Genomic DNA, 14,510 nt, shown 5'->3' with positions numbered 1-14,510 from the left:
TGATTGCTCTTGTCTAAAATCTAAATTATAAATTTCACCATCATTGTCAACAGATTCGCGGCAACCTGTTCATGGTATACAACGTGGGTGACGGCGACCACCCCCTGGGTGACGAGGCGGCGAGGGTGGACGACGGCGCGTACCACGTGGCCAGGTTCACCAGGAACGGCAGCCGAGCGGCGCTGCAACTGGACAATTATGCTGTTAACATCAGACATCCACAAGGTTAGTGTCATCCTTACCTTTAGAATAGTTATACCTAAATTAATTAACCGAGTGTCAAATAAATATTGTAAACGGCACATTGTTTAATGCGTATTAGGTACCCACAATACAGAACTACCTAGTGTGGGTACCACCAGACACAGAAAAATTGTACAAGACTGTATTTGGTAAATAAACATTTTTCATTTTCATTTTTCATTTTCATCCATTTCCATACATATTATAAATGCGAAAGTATGTCTGTCTGTCTGCTAGCTTTTAACGGACAATTTAACGGATTTTGTTCTTAAACCTGTATATTTATTTCAGGTGGCCAACAATCCTCCATCTTCAACAGCATGTCTCGCATAACAATCGGTGGGGGCAACGGTGGTGGTAGGTCGTTCAGTGGGGTGGTAGCAGGACTGGTAGTGAACGGAGCGCGGCTGTTGGACCTGGCGGCCGCGGCTGATCCCGCTGCGGCTTTACGCGGGGACGTCAGACGAGCTCATACTCCATTGGATCGGGATATTAATAGGATGCAGCAAGTAAGTTCTTCTTACCTTCAAGATCATTCAGTTTAGTGGTGGCGGGACTGATGGTGAATGGAGCGCAGCTGTTGGTCCTGGCGGCCGCGGAAAATCCTGCTGCGGCTTTACGTGGTAACTTTAGACGAGCTTATACTCCATTGGATCGGGATATTAATAGGATGCAACAAGTAAGTCCCTCTAACCCTCAAGATCATTCAGTTTAGTGGTGGCGGGACTGATGGTGAATGGAGCGCAGCTGTTGGACCTGGCGGCCACGGAAGATCCTGCTGCGGCTTTACGTGGTAACTTTAGACGAGCTTACACTCCATTGGATCGGGATATTAATAGGATGCAACAAGTAAGTCCCTCTAACCCTCAAGATCATTCAGTTTAGTGGTGGCGGGACTGATGGTGAATGGAGCGCAGCTGTTGGACCTGGCGGCCACGGAAGATCCTGCTGCGGCTTTACGTGGTAACTTTAGACGAGCTTACACTCCATTGGATCGGGATATTAATAGGATGCAACAAGTAAGTCCCTCTAACCCTCAAGATCATTCAGTTTAGTGGTGGCGGGACTGATGGTGAATGGAGCGCAGCTGTTGGACCTGGCGGCCACGGAAGATCCTGCTGCGGCTTTACGTGGTAACTTTAGACTAGCTTACACTCCATTGGATCAGGATATTAATAGGATGTAGCAAGTAAATCCACCATATCAATTTAGCGGGCATCATCTTTTTTGGTCTCGAATCTTCTACAAAGTGTAAGTCAAATAGGAATAAAAAAAATTGCTGTCCACAAAATTTTATCAGCGTAGAAATAAAATACTTATAATTCTCAAACATTATCATAGAAAAGAAATTTTAATACTTTCAGACACCACCGTCCGGCTATGGAGGTCCCGGCGTGCTAGATGAGCTGGTATATTCAGGTGCCGGTTCTGGGTGCAGGGATGATGATGAAGACGCCTGCGTGCTTCCCGAAGGAGGGTCTGGAGATGACTTGATAACCCCTGTATATGTTCCTTCTACGAGACGACCGCCTTCAAAAATGCATAAGGTATGCTTCGAATATCTTCAGAGAAACTATAAGCCTCAGATAAGTAAAATTCATACATTTCTATTTTAAAGTGTAAGGTTGTTTTAAAAAATTGATTTGAGTTGTCAAAAATAATATAAAATTATTAATTTATCTAATGCAGGTAGATTGATAAAATCGATATTTAGCTCATTCGATGTCATACAATCTGTTGCTAGGAGGCCAACAAGATTGAACTTGCATAAATACGGGTGTTTCGAAAGTTGTAGTTCAGTCTCCTTCCGAGATTCGGGGCGATATCGCATATTTTCGGTATTTGGGTTGTGAACTGGATAATTAGTTGTTGTGATAGCAATCACGCTCTAATTAAATTATTTATTTTGGCATTAATTTGTTTAGATTAAAACTCTCGGATAACCTCTACACATTGAACCTGGTGTTTTTTGTGTTGGTTTTGAGAGACATTCCAATTATTCGATAAAAATATTTAAATAATACCTGCTTTTCTGAGTGACGCCAATAAAAGGGAGAGGGTAAATTCGTACGCTTTTGCGAGTGACACGCATGCGCATAGCACAGACTACATGCATACTGTCACGGTGTTTATGTACCTACCTTTTTTAAAAAAAAATCATTATAGCCAAGCACTTGACCACAATCACATCTGATGGAAAGTGATGATGTGGCTTTTGATGGGATTCGTTTATCTAAAAGATGCCTATTCAATCTTGTTTTAAAGATACCCGGATTGTAATTGGTAGGAAACACAGATCGCGGAAGAGTATTCCAAACCTTAGCCATGAGTATGAGGAATGTTGACGTTGACGTTTCGTGCGTGTAGATGGAATGCCGACCTTTGGGTAAATTGACACAGGAGCATGTTTTAAAAGTATTGTGGTCCGTTATGAAAATAGTCATGATAATTATTAGATAAAGTAGAATGTTGAAAACGTTGATAGTCGTTTGGATTGTTAAGGCCAAATTATTGTGTATAGAAAAAAGCGCGTTTTCATAGCTTACTAAACCTTGGATGATTTCTTTTTTTAGGTTTTCACTTACTACATATTAATACTTTCATTTTAAGTTCCTGAATTTTATCAAAACTTGTTTTCAGGGAGATAAAAGTGAGAAAATGATGAAGCCGTGCGACGATGAAGACTGTATCGAGGGTTCAGGCTCCAGCAGTGAAGATATTACGGAGCCTGAGCATCCTATGACCACGTAAGACTTTTTTACCCGACTGCGACAAAGCCAAAAGGAAGGATTATGGTTTTAGCAGTCTATGTATGTACTTATGTATGTTTGTATCCAGATTCTGTGTGTTCCACCGTAGCGCCTAATCTACTGGGCCGATTTTGATGAATGAGGTGTCAATCGATTTGTCGTAAATGTCCGGGTGACATAGGCTACGATTTATACGAAAAAAGGCCTAACGGATGTTACATGAAAAAAAGTGGGGGTCTCCAAATTTTTTTTTGCTATTGTATCGAGTGGGGTGTCAAATGAAAGGAGAAAATTCTGAGTTCATAAATATAAATGTGCTACAACATTAAAATATACCAAGCGACAGAAAAACAATTTTACTATAATATTTCAGCGTTTATTAAGACAATCGCAGTCGCAGTTTTAGTTTTCAACTTTATCTTGTTTGGTTTTACCCTTCCAGTTCCGGAGCAAGCAGCACCCATGCAATGACGTCACCAACCGCGTCCATCATATCAACGGAGCACGTGGACAAAACCGTTGGCTCAACAGATGGCGCTACCGATACCACTGGCACTACTAAGAGTGACACCACTCTACCAGACCACGACAACATGCACGCTGGTACCGTAGACAGTGGTACCACTCCCGATAAGGGAACTACGCCTACTGATGGTAAGATGTCAAATGTATCTCTTATTTTAACGTGCCATGAGATTCAGTTGTAAAGGCTCCGTTGCTCTAGAGAAAAAATCGACCAAGTGCGAGTCAGATTCGCGCACTGAGGATTCCGTTCTCGGGTATTTTCTTCGACATTTTGAACGATAAATCTAAAACTATTATGCATAAAAACAGATAAAAATCTGTTTTAAAATAATAGGTAAAGTTCTTTCATATGATATCCCACATGGTATCAATAAATTTGAAAATTGAGATACATTTTAATATTTTTTCTGTGATGTGACCACAAATTCACGGTTTTCGGATTTTTTCCTTTACTTGTGCTATAAGACCTACCTACCTGCCAAATTTCATGTTTCTAGGTCAACAGAAAGTACTCTACAGGTTTAGATTCCCTTGACTGAAGAGACACGACAAACGGACAGACAGACAACGAACTGATCCTATAAGGGTTCCTTTTATCTTATTGACGTACGAAAAACTAAAAAAAATGTTACTTATACTTTCCAGATCGCTCCCACCCCGGTCATTTCACTCCAACAATGACGGGTCGACACACAGAATCCACGCACACAACCCAAGACCACCACATCCCAGACTACGAGGACCATCACCAGATCGAGATAGAGACCCGCTCCCCGACCTACGAGATAGAAGAGGGCCAAGACCGGGTACCTGGTAGAATCCACCCGGATTATAACGGATATGAGCATGAGATTACCACTAAGTGGTACCATCCCAAGACTACGGATAATAGAGTCACGCCACCTGAATCTGAGTTCTATGCCACTATTGTTGGTAAGTCAACTTTTAACTGCCAAGGCCTTTTTCTGATTCCGTCCAGCAGCGGTGTGATATCAGCACGCTCGGTATATGCGGTACCGAAAGCTTACGATTCCATCAGCCTGTATGCGTCCACTGCTGGACATAGGCCTTTCCAAGAGTGCGCCACCAAACACGGTCCTCCGCCTTCCTCATCCAGCCCGCTCTCCGCCACCCTTTTCAGGTCATCAGTCCAGCGGGCTGGAAGTCGTCTCACACTGCGCTTGCTGGTACGCGGTTTCCACTCCAGAACCCGTTTGCCCCATAGGCCATCGGTTCTGCGAAAGAAAATATGACCTTAAAGCCGTGTTTAAAAGCTATTCTCGAGGATTATCAATTACGAATCGCCTCGTCTGAAGACTTGACGAATTTTAGCCTCCGGAGCAGGCGGGGTTTTGGAAAGGCTACAGCACCGTAGACCACATCCACACATTACGGCAGATTAAGCAGAAGACTCAGGAGTATAATTTACCCCTCTGTCTAGCGTTTGTGGATTACGAGAAAGCCTTCGATTTCATCGAGACCTGGGCTGGGATTCACTGCAGCAATGCCAAGTCGATTGACCCCTAGAACCAGATCACGATGTTTTTTTTTTTTTAATTTACACTTTATTCATTTGGATGAGAATATTGAGTTATTTCTCTATTTTCACTATTACTCCAACAATAATCAATTTTGATGGTCTGTTTTCAGGTATCGTAGCGTCAGTACTGATCGCAATCATCCTGATAGTGATAATCGTTTTGAAGCTAGTATTCCGCCTCGACCCCTCGTACAAGGTCACGGAAGACAAGAGCTACCAGCAAAGCGCCAGCGCTGCGCTCCTGGGCAATCAGGTGAGTCTTCTGTTCCAAACGAAAACTAGCTCATGCCCGCGATTTCGTTCCCGTGGATATAGGTTTTTAAAAATCCCGTAGGAACGCATTGATTTTCCGGGATAAAAAGTAGCCTATGTATTAATTCAGGGTGTGATGAATCTTCACTCCTTTCAGTCAAATCCGTTGAGTAGATTTTGCGTGAAAGAGTAACAAACATCCGCCCATATATACAAACTTTCGCGTTTATAATATTAGTAGAATAGTTTGGATAGGTCGAGATAGCAGTCGGGTGAGGATGCTCCGCACAGGCCCCGCGCTAACCTGGTGCGGGATAGTGCGGGTGACGAGAATAGGAAGGGTTTGTAGTCCACCACGCTGGCCAAGAGCGGTATGACAGACTTCACACAACTTTGATAGCATTATAGAGAACTCTCAAGAATGCAGGTTTCCTCACGATGTTTTCTTTCACCGTTGAAGCAAGTTATATTGTAGCGGTTGCCACATTCGCAAGAAGATGTCGCTTCTAAACCCAATGAATCAACAACGCTCGAAACACTAGATGGCAGCACGGGTAGCCTAATTGAAAACTCAAAATAGAACACGCAACTTTCAATCGCATCGACAGAGCGTTTACCAATTTGGACTATATATAGAAGTTTCAACGCATAACCGTCGGCCCAGCTGGCGCCACCGAGCACAACACACCGCTCGGTGCGAAATTTCCCTATTGGTACGGTCGAGCACACAGCCACAGCTCCTGTACAATATAATATTGAAATAGCTTTAAAGGCACATAACTAAGAAAAGTTATAGGTGCGTGCCCGGGATCGAACTACCGACTTCCCGAATAGGAGGAGGATATTATAATTATATTCAAGGCAAACCATACTAATATTATAAATGCGAGAGTGTGTCTGTCTGTCTGTCTGCGACGTTTTTACAGCTCAACCACTGAACCGATTTTAATGAAATTTGGTACAGAGTTAGCTTACATCCCGGGGAAGGACATAGGCTACTTTTTATCCCGGAAAATCAAAGAGTTCCCGCGGGATTCCTAAAGACTCATCCACTTAACCGATTCGTATGAAATTTGGTACCGAAGTATCTTGCGTCCCTGTAATCGAAATAGGCAATTTTTTATCCCGGAAAATCAAACTGTTCAAACGGGATCTATAAAAATCTAAATCCACGCGGACGAAGTCGCGGGCATCCTCTAGTATTATATAATTACACTAGCTGACGCCCACGACTTCGTCCGCGTGGATTCATGTATACAACTCCATTCCGAATTTCGGTCAAATCCGTTCAGTAGTTTTTGCGTGAACAAACATACATACTTACATACGCACAATCTTTCGCCTTTATAATTTTAGTGTGATTGACCTAAATAATTAGGGCTTCATAGGCTGTTTATGCTAAAAAAAACAGTTTACGGTGCAAAAAATAGATTTTTATGACCTAAAGCATTCTTTTGAGTATAAAACGCGTTAATATTGCTTAGTTTATGAAAAATTACCTATGTTCTACGGAGTATACCTACTAACGTCACACCGATGATTATCAAATTGAATTTCTAGACATTCCTTTGAATTTACAGACTTTTGAAATCGATAGGGGGTTATTCTTTGTTGTTCAATAAATTAAACGAAACAATGTTTAAACATTATCTCCATAAAACTTTTTACTTCCTTCTTCAAACAATAGATGTATTTCAAAAGTAACAATAAAGAGATAAGAAAAAACAGTGAAATCACAAGCCGGTGTGTTGCCTAATCCAAGGTACGTAGGTAAATACGTTGGTGAAAAAATTAAGTCGAGTTTTATTGCACCAAGGTAGCTGTCCTTCTTTTTGATCTAAGTATGATGCCAAGCCAACTAGAGTACCGCCACTGACTAACGGACTACCGGAATCCCCATAGCAAAAAGCAGGCAAATCTACTGCTCTTCCAGTGCAAATATGACTTCTTTCGTAGGCCTCCAAATTCTGTTTTACAAAAACGTGATACTGTTTTGAAACTACAGTATATATGCATTCTCTCATTGGTAGTTCAATGTAGTCCATTTTTTTCAAGTACTTAGGTGCAGTATTATTATCAATCAGTCCTTTACCGACAAGCACCAAGCCGTTTGAAATTGGTTTACCATTCGGTAGCTTAACTGGTTGAATCTTGGATGAGAATTTCAAAGGAGTAGTTAATTTAAGCAAAGCAATATCATTAATTACTGTTGAACCACACAATGCTTTAAACCCCGGATGCACTATCACATCATCGTAAGGAACTATTAGGCTTTCTTCGCGTGTAGTCCCACCCACCCAAACACACTTAGGCTCCCTGGTACGTCAGCAACACAATGCGCCGCAGTCAAAATCCAGATTTCAGACAAAATGACAGCACCACATCCATTCAGTCCGGCAAAGAATGGAAACTCTTCGATGGATGCTAATTCCCCGTAGTAGATACGCTTTGATAGTTCAGGTAATACTGTAGTTTTTTCGTCTTCCGCCAAAGTTATAACCGGAAATAACTTTAGCAACAAGAATAAGGTAATCATTTTTAGTTAAAATTGTAATGTAAAATTATTTTATCTACTGTGGAACTACAAATTGACCAATATTAACAGGCTTATATACTAAGCAAACCAAGCTAAAGAATTTATCGGGTCATAAAAATTGTGACATAACTGAAAATCTTTAGGAATAACATTTTCCGAAGCCTCAAAGCCTAAATAGTTATAATTTAGGTCAATGCATAAAAATTCCTAGCAAATAACAGCAAAGTGCAATAAATTACAGTTGAAAATGTTTCAATTATGTTATTCAGCTCTTGTGTTAAAAGTGGCCTTCGTACCCTATTAGTAAAATAACCGTCCGAGTGCGAGCCAGACTCGCGCACTGAGGGTTCCGTACTCCAGTATTTTTTCCAACATTTTGCACGATAAATCAAAAACTATTATACATAAAAATAAATAAAAATCTGTTTTAGAATGTACTAAAGCCCTTTCATATGATACCCCACTTGGTATAGTTGTCTTACTTTGAAAATTGAAATTTTTTAATTTTTTTTAGTGAATTAACCACAAATTCGTGGTTTTCAGATTTATTCCTATACTAGTGCTATAAGACCTACCTACCTGCCAAATTTCATGATTTTAGGTCAACGGGAAGTACCCTATAGATTTACTTGACAGACACGACGCATGGATGAAGGACAGACAGACAGACAACAAAGTGATCCTATAAGGGTTCCGTTTTTCCTTTTGAGGTACGGAACCCTAAAAAGAATAATGAGAGAATGTCAGTACATCAGATAACCCAAGAAATCATTTTTAACCCATAACAGCTTAGTAAAGCCTGGAAATCTTAGAAATGATTTCCTATGTTTTTTCATAGCTGTGATAGCCTAGTGGTTAGGACGTCCGCTTCCGAATCGGGAGTAGAGGGTTCAATCCCGGGCACGCACCTTTGAGCTATTCGGACTTATGAGCGTTTTAAGTAATTAAATATCACTTGCATTAACGGTGAAGGAAAACATGGTGAGGAAACTTGCATGCCTGAGAGTTCTCTATAACGTTCTCAAAGGTGTGTAAAGTCTGCCAATTTCCATTTGACCAGCCTGGTAGACTATGGTCAAAATCCTTCTTACTCTGAGAGGAGACCCGTGCTCCATAGTGAGCCGGCGATGGGTTGTTGATGATGATGATGATGACGATAATTTGTTGCAGGCCCATTCAAGTTACCAAACCGCTTCAAGCGTCCCAGCTGGTGGAGCCGCGAGGAACCTCGAACCGTTACCACTCAACAGAAACGGCACAACACCCTTAGCTCCTCTCCCGCAGCCGGTGAAACGAGACGGCATTAAGGAGTGGTACGTGTAAGACAGAGACGGATAACCACCCGCTGTTGTGTTTATAAAGGTATTACGTCACTTGTATTGGTAATGCATAGTGTATGACAACTTTGAGCATTTAACTGAAAGAAGGACCCAGTCAAATTTTTTCTATGAAACTGACGTGATGTTAATCTTCATTCTCATATAAAATCATAAAATTGCGCCAGTAAAAAAATGTTTCCAATTTTTGGGAAATAGAAATTTGCTTCATTTCTGTATCTCTGACAAACTCTCAAAAGTGTGTCCATATTTCTATATCTCTTTTTCCATGGTTCCACTAGTGAACCAATCTTGCTGAAATAATCACGCAGAGATCGCTAGACAGCCATAGAATAATTTTTACTCTTAAAATCAAAATTTTCCAAAAATAAATCGGTTTTCCGGCCATTCTTTCTTGGAGGTTGGAGCTTTTGCAAATTATTATTGCATAGTGAAAACTTCCTTTGCGCGATTCAGATTCTATGGCGCGTGATTGAAGATACCTGTGGCGATCTCTAGTTTGTTCGTTGTCAATTACTTCGTCACAAGCTCATAGCGCTTGATAGCCGTATGATCCTTTTCTTTAGTGTCAGTATGTGGAGATCATCATAAATCAGACATAAAGTTCTCTAACGATATTTTCTTATCAATTGTACCTCAAGTCATCTCTCATTTATGTTGAATGCTCGAAGAACACAGTCAATACACAACCATGTCATACTAATTTCATCATCGGTTCATTAATGATTCTTGCCTACTTTTTTGGTAGAGTAATCCGACAAGGTGCTAAACTTCAATTCTGTAGGATCACTATGAGTTTCGCAAACGTTTACTTGGTATCTTAATATCTTAATATCTTGGTATCAATTTTATGGGATATTGAGATCAGCAAGTGTTGATAGATACGCTATTGTTGTTGCAGAAAAAATTGGCACATTTCGCAAGTATGTACTTACTAATAACGTCATTGAATTTTTAGAACACATCTGATGAATAAATAAATAAATCTTTATTATCTTAGCAGAACAATATTTACAGACTTTGGTGTGAGGCCCTGCCTCCTGATGAAGTGAAAACTGTGTGTCAGGAGGCAGTAATATGAAATAAGTGATGAGCAGCTTTAGAAAATGCAATCTTTTTAAACGGTAGCAGTGCATACTCCTTTCCTATTTAGTATTTGTTCTGAAAATATTTTACACCTATGCTATTAAATCCTTGGCTCTCATCTTGCCTTTTGCAAGTCTATCTTGCGCTGCTTGAATTCAGTAACTACCTGGAACTCGTTGGATGTCGTATTTCTAACTATTTGGTCTACCAGAACTGTTGTTTTCGGTCCGAGGTAGCCATTCCAGCACGTTGGACGTCTATCACTTCTTCAAACTGAGTGTCACACCCATTGATATTTCAACTTCACAATTCGATCAGCTGTATCAGTTATTCTTCATCATGCTAGTGAGTAAACGTTTGCAAAAATCGTAGTAATCCTAATGACTGTAGGTTATACATAATATGTGTAATTATTCGTACAAGTCACGTAAAGAGGAACATATCAGCTGTAGATCGATTTATATACGAGAACTAGTTGTGATTCGAATATCAACCCGTAGTCGCTTGATTCCTTGATTAGCTGAATGGAATATACATATTAATGTATGCATTTGAAAATAGACTATCCAATCTGAAAGGGTTAAAGCTATTGGAGTAGTAACGGGAAGTGAAGGTATAGATGATAGATAAGGCATATCAAACGCCACAAGTGACTTAAATTACGCGTGAGTGACGATAGAATGGCTAAGAAGCTTCTACATAACAAATCTGAGAGCAATTGAAAACATATTATATCTAAATTGTAATGGTTTGATGACATGAATGCAGTTGCTAAAACATTAATCACTGGAAACATAAGGACTAGGATAGAATGTGTCTTGACGAAGATGTAGTGCAAGGAATAATGACGGTTTCCAATTAACTAAAAATAAAGTTGGCGAATTTGTACTTATTTCGTGGTTTAACAACAACACAATGAATATAAAGGGTGCGCAGGATGATCAATGCATCAATTGTTTCAATTTCGATATTTTGAGCCAGTTACATGCATCGTGGTCACAATGAGACTTAAAGTTAAAGTTATTTATGCCCCTGAGTCAATAGAAAAAAAAACAGTCTAGACTAACTAAGAAATACAGAGCAATCTACAATGGAAAATTCTGAAGGAAAGACAAGTGAGAGTTATAACAATCATTATAATATTATTATAGCTTTAACCCTTGACAGATTGGATGGTCTATTCGAGAATGATAACCATAATTGATATTAAATCGTTAATGGTGTGAATGATGAGCAAGTAATGGTTAAGTTGCGTTAAGATAGAGATGATAATACCGACTGATACGCAAGTGTTAGTGTAAATATTAACTAATGTAAACGTTGTAGGACGGCACTTGTGCGATCTGGTGTATAAAGTTGTTGCGAAAACCTAAAACAGTCCTCGGAGGAAAACATACTTACTATACAACTCTTAATAATTGTGTACTCCTAAAACATACGAAAAAGTTGATCTTAGTTGAACAATTTATACAATCTACAAAGAAGAAGAATTACATTTTTCTTCTATGTGACTTGTAAAATATAAAACCCTTAATAGGTTTTTAGATAAATAAAAGCATAATGATTATAACAGTTTGTTATGTTGAGACAAAATAACCAAGTCTTCTTTAAGGAAGATAAAGCATTTAGAAAATGATGATCATTTTAGAGGTGCTATAGTAAATATGTTATTCTCTTTTAGCTTTTTTTTTCAATAGTTTTATATATTGCCATAATTATTTGTAACTCGTTTGTACACAGTCAGATTTCCTTAATTCCATATTACCTACACTCCTAACTGCAGTGAACTTTTCGCCTTTCTGACTTTAACTTATGCTAAGATTAACAAAGATTGATTGTATCCATATCTCGATTCGGTGTCTAAATTCAACTTAACATAATTGTCTAAAAACTTTGAAGATTAAAATGAAATTCTGGATTAAATCAATCAAACATATTTCTTTTTTTGATAAATAATATTTTTGCAAATATACTCTGTCAATAACGCGTGATAAATTCTTGAATTTGGACACTTGTTGGGAAACAATCAGTCTGAAACCTTATAATTTAAGAGTATAAGGCTAAAATTTGGGGCTGCCACCAATAATAATGAAGCATATCGTTCAATTGAAGACTACGGTACTTTTACAATTACAAGTTTCTCTTTCCTATATTTATTAGGTCTTATACAATATTTTTAATAAATAGATAATGCGAGTAGAGAATTAATTATAAACTAATCACAGATTACAGCATTCAACTAATTCAATGCGATTTTTAGTACCTAATGAAAGTTTTAATGAAATCATCCAAAAATGACGAATTCGACCAGGATCAAGTGTGACGTGTAAAAATGATAGTAGTATCATTTACATAATAATAAGTAATGAAAATTGAATCGCTGAGCTGTAATTTGTGATAAGCATAAAATGGTATATTATTGAAAGCTGGAGAAGGTGAAATCAGCTTTGATATAGACAGGTATAATAACATAGACGGCGCAAAGACATACGAGCTTGTAGGAAATGGTGGTTCTGTAGAGATTTGTATGCATTATCTCATTTAGTTTTATTAGATACAAGGAGTTTGGGGTAAGTTTTCCTATGAATCTAATAGAAATAAAATGCTTTCTACGTTATCCTTTTTAATATTATAATCTTAAGCTCCATGTTAACATTCAGTTCGTGCAAATATACTTAAGCATCTGTGTGATGATTTTATTCAAGCATTGCTATAGATGCTCAGCCATAGTTGCAACTAACTTTAATAAATTAAAACTTAACTTTTAACTTTAATAAATTTAAACTTTATTAATTTATCAAGATACCTAAGTCTTCTGTGCATAGATATGGTTCTGTGATTTAAACTTCTGCGCTTCAGTTATATATGGCATTTAGCATTACTCCGTTAGCTCAATGTCAATTATTAAATTTTCTTGGTATCTAGTCCTTTGATCTGAGGTCCTTTTTTCGATTGTTCTTCTTCCTCTTCATTAGATTCATAGAAAACCTTACGACTGTTTTTGTTATTATTGTTTCTGAAACAATGTTACATAATTCTGTTACCAATATGTTAAACAGAGGCCTAAACATTAAAAGCATAATGTTAAACTTTCCAATTGTTAACTCGAATGTAAATATTTTATAAACAAAAATAAAAATCAATTGAGAAGCGTCAAATGAATTTCATGTAACCCAGGACAAGTTCCTCAATGCGTCCTATTCGTATCCTATTTATAATGAATGTAATGTATTTCAAATATAACTCACAAAAATGTTCATACTCATTTAGCAAGTTTATTTCTTTAATTTTTTTGCCGCTTTTGTTAAACTTCATTTATTACCTCCAAATACTAAAAATTCAAGCGCAATTTCGATTCAATAATTTTGGATATATCTTATCCAAACCTACAAAAAAACCTGTTTCTTATAATGTTAAGAGCGCCTAGTATATGGCGTTTCAGAATTCAGCCATTATTAAAATTGTCTTTTAATTAGAGTTTCATCATAACAATTTTCTTATAGTTTTATTGAGTTCATATTGGTCTATTTATGTTTTTGTTAGATTAAGTTAATTTTATCTTGTTGTTATTCTAGTTTATAAATCGTTCGTCATGAGCTTCGTCATTTACTTTGAAAACTTTAACATTACGGATGCCTTGCTTGTATTTTTTACAATAAATACTACATCCACCGTCCCGTTTTCCTCTTTCCCAATATTTCAATTAGCTTTAACGATAAAGTCATATTTATATAGATTGTTATGGAGCACAGGTTTTAGGGACTCGAAGTTGCATTTATTGTATATAGTAAAATATTAATATAATAATGTAATTTAAGCGGTATTTTACGGTGTAACGTCACACTCGTTTTACGGCACAAAGCGTTAGAACAATTTGTTTGTCTGTCAATTTTAGTCGTAATTAATGGTTAATGTATTTTAGTTATTTGTACCAATAAATGTACCATGATAATTTTTACTTTTACAGTTTAAGTTTTCCTAAGACAATAGATATTGAATGTATGATCCCTCATTAATCCGATTGAACATGACTAATGTTTTAGAAAAAAATCAAGTCAATGTATGAATAATAATAATTGTTTGTTTCGACCACCCTCAATATGAAGTTGTTGTACAGTCAAGATTTGTTTGTGTAAAGCGATCAGATTTTGAAATAATAATACATTATGTAATTTACATCTTGATTGTTTTATTTGAACACCTTTTATAAAACCAAATAAGAGAAATCTACCCTGGCTCAA

At 37.8% G+C, this 14,510-nt stretch overlaps 1 protein-coding gene across 3 annotated transcripts in view; it reads left to right on the top strand.

Moving 5' to 3' along the window:
* The window catches only part of LOC123874726 (neurexin-1), a 184,540-nt gene extending 170,620 nt beyond the window's left edge, over positions 1–13,920 (top strand). For all 3 annotated transcript variants that reach the window (XM_045920209.1, XM_045920208.1, XM_045920207.1), the window contains exons 21-28: positions 54–225; positions 535–752; positions 1,608–1,790; positions 2,884–2,990; positions 3,436–3,647; positions 4,164–4,451; positions 5,169–5,311; positions 9,017–13,920. In XM_045920209.1, the coding sequence (XP_045776165.1) occupies positions 54–225; positions 535–752; positions 1,608–1,790; positions 2,884–2,990; positions 3,436–3,647; positions 4,164–4,451; positions 5,169–5,311; positions 9,017–9,169 (1,476 nt within the window). In that variant the 3' untranslated portion in view covers positions 9,170–13,920. The remainder of the gene's footprint in view (positions 1–53; positions 226–534; positions 753–1,607; positions 1,791–2,883; positions 2,991–3,435; positions 3,648–4,163; positions 4,452–5,168; positions 5,312–9,016) is intronic.
* The last annotated feature ends 590 nt before the right edge of the window (positions 13,921–14,510 follow it).

The sequence above is a fragment of the Maniola jurtina genome, chromosome 19, assembly GCF_905333055.1.
Source record: "Maniola jurtina chromosome 19, ilManJurt1.1, whole genome shotgun sequence".
Taxonomy (NCBI): domain Eukaryota; kingdom Metazoa; phylum Arthropoda; class Insecta; order Lepidoptera; family Nymphalidae; genus Maniola; species Maniola jurtina.
This window is presented reverse-complemented; position numbering and strand designations above follow the sequence as displayed.